The sequence below is a fragment of the Beta vulgaris genome, chromosome 8 (genome assembly GCF_026745355.1).
Source record: "Beta vulgaris subsp. vulgaris cultivar EL10 chromosome 8, EL10.2, whole genome shotgun sequence".
Classification (NCBI taxonomy): Eukaryota; Viridiplantae; Streptophyta; class Magnoliopsida; order Caryophyllales; family Amaranthaceae; genus Beta; species Beta vulgaris.
This window is the reverse complement of record NC_079209.1, coordinates 22867001-22880058: the sequence shown is the minus strand read 5'-3', so window position 1 is coordinate 22880058 and position 13058 is coordinate 22867001. Positions and strand designations below refer to the sequence as shown.

The 13058-nt window shown below is 38.2% G+C and overlaps 1 protein-coding gene across 1 annotated transcript; it reads right to left on the bottom strand.

The window, feature by feature from the left end:
* Nucleotides 1-3010: 3010 nt before the first annotated feature.
* On the bottom strand, nt 3011-3598 carry LOC104883918 (uncharacterized). The gene has a single exon (XM_010668495.1). The coding sequence runs from the start codon at nt 3596-3598 to the stop codon at nt 3011-3013; it is 588 nt and encodes a 195-aa protein (XP_010666797.1).
* Between the last annotated feature and the right edge of the window lie 9460 nt (nt 3599-13058).

The window sequence follows — 13058 nt, the reverse complement described above, 5'->3', positions numbered from 1 at the left end:
GAGAAAGTTCGTGCCATCAAGAAATATTCCTCCCAAAGGTGTTGCTGCGTTTTCATTCACAGCGATGAACAAAGGATCCTTATAAGGATTTTGAGAACTGCCACCAGTTTGTTTATTACCAGGATCAACATTTCCTGCCATCTCAGGTGGAAGTTATGTGTTTTCTAGAGCCTTAGAAACTTAAGAAAAAATAGAATTCTTCAAGCAACCTGCTCTGATACCATGATAAAAGTTTCAAAGACTCAAAATTTCATTTGGTTGGAGCTAACTTTGCTCAACCTTTCTGTATTTTTCTCACACAATATTTTGTGTCTCACTTTCTGTGTTACTCAAACGGCGCAGCCATAACTCACCAATATATATACTAGGAATCAAAACATGACCTAGAGAGATGTGTCCACTGGACCACATCAGTACAATTATAAAACAGACAAAAAACACTAGCTGACAAAATAACAAACAGCAGTAGCAACAGCTGTGATATCAGTAGGAAAATACATATTTGCCCATATTCTCAATAAAGCAATATCAGGATCAATTGGAGGAGTAGTAGAAGCAAGTTGTTTAGAACCCATTCGTTGGAGGCTGTTTCAGCTCGCAATGCCCTCTCAATTACTTTAGAAGCGGGCCTCCAACGAATGGTGTTAGAAAGCGATTGCGCAGCATACTGATTCACCATTTGAAGAAGCAAACAATGTAGATGACCAGCTTTAGTCCAATTATTTCGGATATTTTGATGCTAGCTAGAAGTTGTGCTTGTATTTCTTTTAGCCATGTGCGTAGAAATTGAAAAAAGTAGCTTATATACTTGCTCATTTGAGTAGAAATTATTCTGAGACGCTAGTGTGTCTAGAAGAGATGCCTTTAGAGGCACATAACCTTGTACTCTCAGACTTGAGTTTAGATAAATAAACTAGCGAGCTTCCCGATAAAAAAAAAAAATCAAACATAATTATTCCTTTTTACAACAACATCATGGAATCATATTATAACCAAATAATACCAACTCTCAACACCAACTCATCCAAAAATGGAAAATAAAATATGAACAATAATATTTACATACAATTTTCATAACACAAACATATTCACGAAATTCCACGAATCATTAACAAAATTCAAGTAAACCAAAAACCAGCAGCAACAGACCAAGCCCACGTTTTGCTACGACAAAACACCGATTTTCTTTTTCTCGTTTCCACCATGGTGAAACCAGAAAAACTAGTCGATTTTATCATGATGGAGACGAATAAATTGTTCAGTTTTTTCCAAAAAAAAAATCTGAATTTTTTATAAAGTTGATGTAAAATGTAAAAGATTTGTTTTTAAAAAAATATGTGTTAATACAGATGGTGTTAGTAAATAAGTATTGTCTTGTCAAAATATAAAAAAATAAGTATTGTAAATTTTTTTTTTGTTTGAAAGGAAACATGTTAGTAGCTTATAATAAATAAATTTCCGCCAAAGCTAAAATACTTTGGGGAAAAGAGTCAAACCATACAACTTCGGAATTAAAATCAATGTTCCATCTAGCAACTAAGTGAGCTACCATGTTTCCCGATCTCCTAACATGTCGAACAGAAAAAGAATTGAAACCACTTTTAGCCATATGCACCGCCTTATAGAATCGAAATATAGGGGCGAAACCTTGCATCTCCCGGTTGATACACTGCACCACCTGCTCAGCATCACTTTCCACCTCAATAGCACGAAAACCCATCCTGCCCGCCACAAGAACCCCAAACCTTACAGCAGCAGCCTCAGCCATATGTGCGTCCCATCTCGCACTGCTTCTACAGACCGCCATACCCACCACCATTCCACCCGAGTTCCGCGCCACCACCCCCAGACCAACTCCCCTATCCGCCATAATGTGAGCATCAACGTTGAGTTTTATACACCCCCCCACAGGAGGACTCCACTTCGTAGCCATAGCAGGGAGAGATATTGCTCGAGCCCCAAAAACCCGATCCGCATAAATCATATAATCCTGAACCAGCTTTGACATACCTCGAGCTATCTCCAACGGACGAGGAGGTGTCGTCTCAAAAACAGCCAAATTTCGAGTGTACCAGGCAGCCCAACACAAAGAGGAGAAGATCATAAAATCCGTTTTACTAACCTGAGAACCCATCCATTCAAAGATCTCCGCAAAAGATGAGAGAGGAGCGTGTGCCAACATGTCCTTAAAATTGCTGCTATCCCATATAATTCGAGCATTTGTGCACGCAAAAATAGCATGTATATTTGTTTCATCACCACCACCACATATCGGACACGTTGCATCAGGGATAATATGTCTAACCTTCAACCTCTCTTTCACCGCCAAGCCACCTTTCCTAGCCCGCCATATAAAGTGTCGCAACTTAGGAGGACCATCAATACGCCATACCTGCTTCCATTTTTCAGTTTCCCCCACTCCATATTGAAGTTCCCATGCACGCAGATGACCTCGCCTAGCCACCCAATAGCCCGGCCGGACCGAATAACACCCGTTTTTATTCGGCCACCAGTAGAGTTCATCCCTCCCCCAATGATGGGAGAGGGGAATGTCCCTTATTGCACGCCCTTCATCTGCCGTGAACAATGTGTTTATCATATCAACCTTCCACCTACCTTCCTCAAAGCAAACCAAATCAAAGACCCATAAGGACGGGTCCACCGCAGCCATTGGTGTGGGAACAACGTGAGAGCCTTCTCCAGGGAGCCAAGCATCCTCCGAAACCCTTATGTTGGAACCATTGCCCACCCGTCACTTTAAGCCATCAAATAGCACACTTCTTGCTCCCCAAATACTTCGCCAAGAATAGCTTGGATCAAACCCCCTCCTCGTTTCCATAAAAGATGAGTTTTTGAAATATCGAGCCTTTAGCATGTTGTGCAGTAGGGAACCCGGACTATGTATTAACCTCCATCCTTGTTTGGCTAGAAGGGCTAGATTAAAACTCTTAAGGTCCCTAAAGCCCATACCGCCCATCGACTTCGGAAGGCATAACGACTCCTAATTATGCTAGTGAAGCTTTCGAACCGTATCATTTGATCCCCACCAAAAGCGAGCAAAAAGGGCGTGAATCTCATCAATCAAACCATCTGGTATCTTGAAAATACTCATCATATAAGAAGGAATAGCTTGGGCCACGACCTTGATCATAATTTCCTTCCCCGGCTTCGAAAGCAATTTCTCTTTGCATCCCTGCAGTTTCTTCCATATTCTTTCTTTCAGACACGCAAACACAGCTTTCTTTGAGCGCCCAATAATTGTCGGAAGACCCAAATATTTCTCATGTCGCGCAACTTCTCGCACCCCCAAAATATCAATAATCTCCTGTCTCCTATCAGCACCAACATTCCTGCTAAAAACTACCTCTGTTTTGCTAAGATTTACCTTTTGACTCGATGCCCTCTCATATTTACTGATTATATAAGCAACTTTAGAGAATTCTTGCAATGTAGCTTTAGCGAAGAGAATGCTGTCCTCCCGAAAAAACAAGTGGGAGACCCTAGGGGAACCACGACATATCCGAACACCTTGAATAAGATGTTCCCAAGCAGCTTTATCAATCAACATAGAAAAAGCATCAGCATTAGAGGTGATCATTTTGGCCCGGCCCGACCCCTTTTTTGGCCGGGTTTTGGGCAGATTTTTTGGGCCCGCGGGCCGGGCCCGGCCCGGTCGAATTTTTTTTGGCTTTGTGCGGGCTTTGGGCAAGCCAAAAACGACTTTTTAGTCTATTTTTTGGCCCTGCCCGTTTTGGCCCGCAAAAGCCCGCTAATTTAGGCCCAAAATAGCGGGCTTTGGACACAAAAATTCGGCCCGAATATAGGCCCGGCCCGACACGATCAATGGGCAAGTTTTTTTAGCTCCGGCCCGGCCCGGCCCATGATCACCTCTAATCAGCATACAGAAGGAAAAGATAAGGGGAAATTGGATCACTTTGCCGTAGGCCACGAGAAGGGATCAGGGAACCTTCAATCCTGCCATTTATTTTGAACGAAAACCAAGTGCTGGACAAACACCCCATTACACGCTGTATCCATGCCACACTGAACCCCAGTCGCGCCATAACACACTCCAAAAAACCCCACTCCACTCTATCATACGCCTTGCTCATATCAATTCAAGCTTTAAAGCAATCGATCCCTTTGCCGACTCATTTCTCCTCTTCATAGCATGAAAAATGTCAAACGCCACCAGAGCGTTATTCTAGTAATCAATCTTTTTGGAACAAAAGCACTCTGTTGAGGTGAGATAATTTTGCTCAAAAACAATTTCAACTTATTTGCCAACACTTTCGAACAAATCTTATATATCACATTACACAAGCTTATAGGGCGAAAATCACCCATACATTTTGGTTCAGCACACTTAGGGATCAACACAATATAAGTTTTATTTATTGCTGACAAATCATTATTACCTCTCCACCAAGATTTAACAAAAGCAATAATATCAAGACTAATGACATGCCAAAATTTCTGATAGAATAAAGCGTGCATACCATCAGGGCCTGGAGCTTCGTTAGGGTGCATTTGAAAAAGAGCGGAGCGAACTTCCTCACCAGTGGGCTCCAAATCTAACACCATATTCATCTCCTCCGTGACACAAGCATTCAGACCCGCCAAGTTTGATTTATTGCTGACAAATCATTATTCTTACTAGACAGATTTCTATTATCATTTACCAGTGATGTATTGTCTGTAAGACGCTATGATCAACAAACAGTTTGCTCAGTTGGCTTTTGTTCTTGTCTTTATCAGTGTTTCTCATTTCCTGAATAGGCTTATAAAAGCTAATTGATGAAAATTTCATTGTCTTTAGTTCTTTACAGTATTTCTTATATCTGTGGGAACTAAATTGTATGCGTATAAATATGCTGATTGATCGAATTGACATGGTGGGTTTATGTTTCCTGAATAGGCTTCTCTCTCATCCTCTCCATTTTTCCTAGTGAAGCTTCCCTTCACTGTTTTCATCTATTTCTTCCATAGTTTGTCCTTTTAAATCTGCGTCTCACGCCGTCCTCATACATTTTTGTCTAAACAAAAAAAAATCTATTCACTTGTAATGTTTCACCTATTTCGCTCTTCTTCTTCGCTCTGTTGATTTTACTCTTGAGACATTAGCTTATATTCCATGATCTTAATTTTTATTCAACTTCGAATAGGAATAATATTTCAAAGATATCTGGTTCCGCAGCTTGGGACCCATGCCCAATTGAGTCGCGGGTGGTTGGACGCATAGCAGCTTGAACGACGGCGGCAGGGTGAGGGATGGTGTGGCAAGGAGAGAGTGGTGGTTGCAGCGAAGGGGAAGATGGATGAGGAGAGGTCATTTTCGTCATTGTCAAGTGACTCACAATAAACACAAATTATTAGAATATGCAATCTAATTTTTAATATAAAATTAGATGAAATCAAGACTAAATTTTTCTAACAAGCCCATTGCATTTAACTCTAACCCAACACTATCCTAGTCATCCCTTCTATTCTATTTCACTTTTTTCTTGATTATCGAACTACAATAGATAATTTGAAAAAAATAACTCCGTAGTTTTACCAAATGGGTTAAAACAATCACTAAATTGATTAAAATAGTCATTAAATGGATTAAACTAGTCAATGAACGTATTAAAGAATGTCAATACTGAATAGATTAAACTGATCACGAAATAGATTAATCTGGTTTCTAAATAGATTAAACTAGTCACTATATTTAAAAAAGGTGACATGTTCTCCTATTAATATTGAGCTTGGGTCGTGCCTAATTTTAAGTTAAAATTAGGCGGTCTCTTACAAGACCAACTGCCCAATAAAAGAATTATGTGGGGGAAGATTTGTAGTTTTGATCATGCTGAAAATTTCGAGTATGATCTTCTTGAGCAATTAAGGCATAATATGCTTTTACGGTTTCTGTTGTTAGGTTTTATTTTGTTTAATTAGACTTGAATTCTTAAAATATTTGTTCTCATTCGAAAATGGGAGTAATAGTGTGCATTATGTTTATATTGTGTTGGAATTGAGCTATTTATTGTGTTAATCTGGTGAACTAATAAAATGTTAGAACTCTTTATAAGGTGTCTGATTGATAAAGTTATAGAGTGTGTTTGTGATGGTATTGAAGAGTGGAGAAGTTATACCTGTTTATCATGTACTTTGTTATCTTTTTATATGTACATTATGCGCTTAGTTTTTCTCCTTCAATTTCTTGCTTTGCTTAAATATTAATCTGTAGATATCTAAAACAAAATCAATATTGAAGTTAGAAATGAGATTGGATTTCATTGCTATTGTTTACATTGTTGAGTACAGAATTTTGATTGAGGAATTCCGGTCAATATTAATCACCGAGGTCAGCAATTTGATGAGTTAGCTTGCTAGAGATATCTGCTCGCAATGGAAGCTTATGCCCTAATGATGAGAAGGTGGTATCGAGTGTTATTCCTCATGCTGGTAGCTCTGTATAAAGGAGTCAATATAAATATTTCACGATTAACAATAAGTAACTAGCTATACCAAAGCCTTGTAAAAGCAGCAATCAGGAATATGCAAATTGCTTTCCTCATCTTTGAACCATCAAATTTGTTATTTTCCTTTCATGACCAATATCTAATGTACTTATATTACCTTGCTTAGGGGTTAAGAGTCATTCATTCTTCTGTTTGTGCTATTACCTAGTGGCTGTGTGTTTCTTATGTGTGTCACTGGTTGTTGCTTCAAGTTCATGGCAGCTGTGAATATTAATCTGAGTTTGGGCCTCTTACAGTTGTGCATGAAACTGCAATTAAGCAGAGTGATTTGGTTAGGATTTTAATTTATGTTTTCCTGTTGGAAGGTGCTTCATCTCTCTTTTTTATTCCCTTAACTGTGCTTGTTATCTTAGGATTTAATCTACCAAATGTGGCTCTTTAGTTCCAGTTTCTTTAGGATTTGCTTTACTTGCATAGATTCTGGTATTTTTACTGGAAAGATTTCTATTACCAATAATTGTCTGTAAGACGCTATGATCAAGAAACAGTTTGCTCAGTTGGCTTTTGTTCTTGTCTTTATTAGTGTTTCTCAATTCTTGAATAGGCTTATTAAAGCTGATTCATGAAATGGCCTGATAATTTCATCGTCTTTATGGTATTTCTTATAGTGGTATATGGGGAACTGAACTGTGTGCGTATAAATATGCTGATTGATCAAATTGACATGGTGGATTTATGTTTTATTATCAGTTGATTGCCATCTGCTTACTTTCTCCTCCTCTCCATTTTCCATACTCAAGCTTCCCGCCACTGTTTTCATATCTTTCTTCCATAGTTTGTCCTTTTAAATTTGCGACCACACGTTTTCGTCCGAAAAAAATAATCTATTCACTTGTAATGTTTCTCTGTTTTTGCTCGTCTTGTTTGCTGTGTTGATTTTAATCTCGAGACATTAGCTTATATTCCATGATCTTGATTTTTATTCCATTCCCAAAAGGAATAATCTTTCAAAGATATCTGGTTCCACAGCTTGGGAGCCATGCCCAATTGAGTCGCCGGTGGTTTGACACATAGCAGCTTGAACGACGGCGGCAAGGTGAGGGATACTATTGCGAGGAGAGAGTGATGGTTGCATCGGAGGGGAAGACAGATGAGGAGAGGTCATTTGCTTCATTGTCAAGTGACTCCCAAGAAAAAAGTTTTGCTGGGAAGATTGTATGTTGGATCATGTTGAAAATTTCGAGTAAGATCTTCCTGAGTAGTTTAGGGTTCATAGTTCTATTCTTATGTTTTGTTTTATTTAATTAGACTTGAATTATAATATTTGTTTCAAAAATTCTTATATGTGGCCTACCACACTTCTAAATGAAGCTTACACGGAGATATAGGTGTAGCTGTCCCATATATGAAGCTCCCACAGAAATAATAGATTTAATCTGATTTACTTAAAATTTTCATCTCCTTCAACAATGGCAACAATCTCGACTTTGAGCTCCATGGATCCTCCACCAAAACCCGCACCACCTTCATCCTCCCAAGATGACGTCTTCTCAACCACCATTTCTTCTTCCGAAGCAGAAATTGAAAAAACTCCTCAACATTCATCAATGGCTCCTCCACCAAACCCTAATAAAATAAAAAAAGGAAAGAAATTTGACGTTTGTTGGGATAAAATAGGAAAAAAAAGGGAATAAGAAATAAAAGAAGACAAAACACCGAAGTTGATGCATTGATGATTGATCGGTAACCTGAGAACTATCATGTCGGTTGAAGCTTCTGTCATGGAAAAAGGAGCTCAGCAAGCTTCATTATGTTGATCAGTAAGAGAGGATAGAAGATGTGTATTTTAGTGTAATTATGTCAAACGTATTCACCATGTATCTTTTAATTTGAAAAAGAAAAATTCATTGTTCTTTCTCATTGTCGCATGTATGTTTTTTCTTTTTTTTAAACAAGAGAGAAAAGTAGGCTAGCCCTTGCAAAACCTTTTTTCGGATGATAGAGAGAAAATTAAGATCACAAAGTTCAAACTAGTGATGGAGACAACGACACATATGGCCTCTGTGAGCCAGGAAATCTGCTACCTGATTGGCCTTCGTGAAACAAAGAGAAAAAGCAACATTCCCAATATGAAAAAGATCAAAACGAGCATCACAAATTAAAGCATTGATTTCCCAAGGTATCTTCCAAGTCCTTTGGAGAGAATTAATAACGGCTAAATGATCTCCTTCTACCACTAGGTTCTTTATACCCGAGCCTAGTGCCGCTCTAACACCTTCTCTCGTGCAACAAGAATCGAATAATTACTGTGGATCGACATAGCACCCACAATAACTATAATACCCAACCAATTACAAATGGTAAAATCACAGTAAGCACTACCATCCTGCAATTTAGACCCATCAAAATTTAACTTAAAAGACCCAGACAAGGGAATTGCATAAAAAGGAGATGATGAGCATCTTTTTGAGTGATAAAAACATGAATCAGACCTTGGTAAGAAGGCCATCGACACAGACTTTCCAGAGAAAGAATTTAATTTTAGGAGGGGCATTTAGGGCCCAAATCCAAATAAGTATGCACAAGATTATCTAAACTCTGTAAAAACTTCACTCTTAATTTAACAGAATAAATCTCATCACGATTCAGCCCCCACACTAGTTTATCAGAGCAATCAGATGACAGGATAAAAGATCCCAACACATCCTTAACACCATAGGTTGGGGGAAAACTCTCTAGGAGATGTTTGTTTCTATATCTTATCTACAAAAATACAATCACTAACCCACAATGAGTCGTAACTCAGAGGGCCAAAAACAATGGAAGAAATAGGCACCAGATGCGCCCAATTATCATGCTAAAAAGAGATATCTGAACCATTACCTATCTGCCACCTCAAACCGCAACGAAAAAACGGACGAAGACGCATAACATTTCTCCATAGCTAGGAAGTATTACTACTCACATCATAATCTCAAAGCGACACATGTTCCATATATTTCTTCGTAACGAGGTCCACCCAAATATAATAAGGGGATGAAATGATTTTTCATAAAAGCTTCATTTGGAAAGCCATATTAGTAATTTTCACCTATCTGAAGCCTAACCCACCAAAATATTCAAGACGACAAATTGAATCTCAACCAATAAGATTTGCCGTCCTAGCATTCCAATCTTTATTCCAGAACAAATTTCTATTTGTTTTAGCTAACCCTTGAAGAATACAAGGAAGATAAAAAAAAATTTGCATTTCAAAATTAGCTTTAGTAGGTAAGTTAGAATGAATCAACATAGCTCTACAAGCTTGAGAAAGAGAAGTCGCCTTCCATTTCGATAATTTATTCATTGTCTTATCCAGCACTGCCCCAAACATATTCTTAGTAACACGAGAATCAATAAAGAGTCATCCTAAATAAGTACCCAGATAGAAAGCATTATCTATCAACAAGATTTTTTTAAACCTGAGATCATCCTCCTGAGAGACATTAGCCGTACATTGAAAGGTCGACCTGTGAAAGTTAACCAACTGACCAGACATAGAGCAATACTTTATCTCGAATAATCTTAATAATACACCAACTTTCACCATTAGCTTTAGCAAATAACATAGTGTCATCAACAAACGTTAAAAACGACTTTAATGCCTGATCGACCTATTTTAACACCAAGCAACTTAGAGTTATAGAAACTATGATTATGAATTTGACTACCCAACACTTATGCACAAAGTATAAATAGATACATAGATAAAAGGTCTCCTTGATGCCAACACCTATCTAGAAGGAAAAATTCAATCCCTTGGGATCCCATTCACAAGAACTGAAAAAGACACCGAAGAGATACATGTGTTTTATCCATTAAACCCAAGTAGGATGGAATCCTAACTTTTCTAAAGTCATGATCACATAATCCCATTCGAGCCGACCGTAAGCCTTCTTCATATCTAATTTAATTGCAATCCACTTGTAGGCGTGGATTTTCATTCCTTTAATGCCTACACGTGGTGTGAGCGCGTTTATTTGACTATTCCATTGTTAAGGTTTTATTAAAAATATGTTTTTGAAGTCACCAACAATTCTTTAGAGGAAGAATCATAAACCTAATTAGATATTAAAATGAAAGGGACATCTTAGGGACTTATCCATTGTAGATTTCCCCGTCTTGACTCCATAAATGGTCAAGATCCAAAAATTGAGTTCGGGGGTGAGGGTACAATTTAGTCAGGAACTATATTGCCTATTGTTGGCCTCTACTAAACACCGATCCGTCACATATTTTATGCAAAATGATAATCAAACAACATTTTAAGCACCCTAAAAATAATTAAACTAAGTCGGTTTAGAAAACACATAAAAAGACTAATTATTTAATGACAAGTTATTATGCAATCATATTATACAAGGTTCCTAACAAGTTGTCCAATTTATCAGAATTAATTAGAATAACTCTTTACGTCTTGTTTAGAAATAAATAAAAGGTGATAAATAGTGCAAACCGGCGTACATAAAATAGTCATACAATAACATGAATATTATATACATAAAAAAAGAAAAAGAGGTTATAATTTACAAAGAGACGTGATTATTATTTAAAAATCTACATCATGACAAGAAATGGATAGTAACTTCAATAAAATAAAATATAATTATTCAATGATCCTCATTATTATACCTATACGGTTTAGATCGAAGAGTGTAACGACCTTCAGGCGAAGCAATCTTGGAACTGTTTATGCTAAAATTTATCACTTACGATGAAATTGAAGTTTGGGAAAATTTAACCAGATTATGTTTAAGACAATGCAACAAACGAATGCAATTGGGATCAAAGGGGATGAACACACAAAAATGGTAACGCGGAAACCCCAATGAAGATGGGTAAAAATCGCGGGTGGATGGAGATCCACCAATCTACTATGGTTCATTGTCTTTCTTAGTGAGTGACTGTCGTAACAAAAGTATCTTTCTCTCAAGTATTCTCTCGATAATGTTACTTAATCTCTCACTTATGACCCTCTACTCTCTTATGTATGCCTTTTTCTTTCCTTGGCTTTTTCTCAACGAATACATAATAAATTCACTAATTATTACATTAATTTTCGTTCTTCAATCATGGGAGATCTTCCCTATTTATGTTCCAACGTCACAAAATACGCTCCTTAATGACTGATTTTACGCCTCATTATGCTCCTTCCTTATTTGGAGAAACCGTTACTGCTTAGTGCTTGGCTCCAATTTTGCGTTCTCTGTCGCGTCTTCAAGTCATGGTCACCTTGTCATCATGTCGGATTGCTCCATGTCGTCACGTCATCATGTCATTGCGTCAATGTCATCCAGTCAAAAAATTCAGCCATAACAATTTTCCCCCAATTGTTTAATCGGGGTAACACAAAATCCATGAGACAATTGTTAAAAGAAATCAATAAATCAAATGAGATTCCTTCTAAGTTACCAAGATATCAAAAATCATAAAAAGAATTTCGCTTTTGTCAATTATAGAAAAAATTCCCCCAAAGAAACACAAGGAATGAAGGAAAATCCGTTTAGGCGGTTTATATTTGGTAGCCCAATGGTCTCAAAGCACAAAAGGTAGTTTTCTTATTTTTCAAATAGCCGTTTTAATTATAACCGTTGGCTCAATGTCATGATTACTCTGGATGACATAAATAACTTGGGCGGTTAAGGATTCTAACTTTTACTCCAACTTCACCAAATCTCTCTCTCTCTCTTTAAGTAAGATAGTTTCCTTAACTTCCATTATTCTCTCCGCCGGAAAATCGATCACTGACACCAGGTAATTTCGCACTTTCCGTTCGTTATTTCCTTTAATTCTTTCTATTTTCCTTTCTTCTCTTACTACTCTCATGGCGCCTAGCAGACGTAGCATTAGGACTTTTGTAAAAAAATCAGGAAAAATCAAGAAGGAAAGATAAAGTTGTGGAACAGAGGAGTGAGAACGAAGATGAATTATCCACGATGTCTGAGGAGGACATGCTTAGATTCTTAGACCTAGGGAATTTGCCTCAAAATACTGCCATTCGGAACGTTGAGTCCGACGAACCACCAGAAACTTGCCCCCCCAAATGGGTGGTACTCTACGAGTACCCCTTCAAGATAGGCCTGAGACTTCCCTTCACCCCCCTAGCGAGGGACCTGATGCAAATCTACCAGATCAGCCCTGGGCAGATTATGCCCCAAGTTTGGCGGATACTGAGCGTCATCGACAGCGTGACGGCGTCGTGGGAAGAGGCCTTCACCCTCCAGGACCTACTATTGCACTATGAAATTAGGGTCAAAGCGAAAAATAGAATAGCCCTACATGCAAAGGCGAGGTTAGAACCTCTGGTTGGGGGAGTCCAGTCAAATGACAGAGGTTGGAAAAACAGATTTGTGTTTGTGAAGAGGTCGTCGCTAGGGGATGCTGGGACGTCTCTGGTTAGCGGCTGGAACACCGAAGGTGTGTTTACTTTCAGTCTTTGTACATTCATGACATGTCGTTAACACTACTCTTACATCGTTTCTACTGCAGGTCTTAACCCTAAACTAATGTCGCATCGCGACGAGTCTCTAAGTCTGTGACAAATTTTTGAAA

Coding starts and splice junctions, on each gene's coding strand:
- LOC104883918 (XM_010668495.1), bottom strand. CDS start 3,598: ATGATCACCTCTAATGCTGATGCTTTTTCTATGTTGATTGATAAAGCT.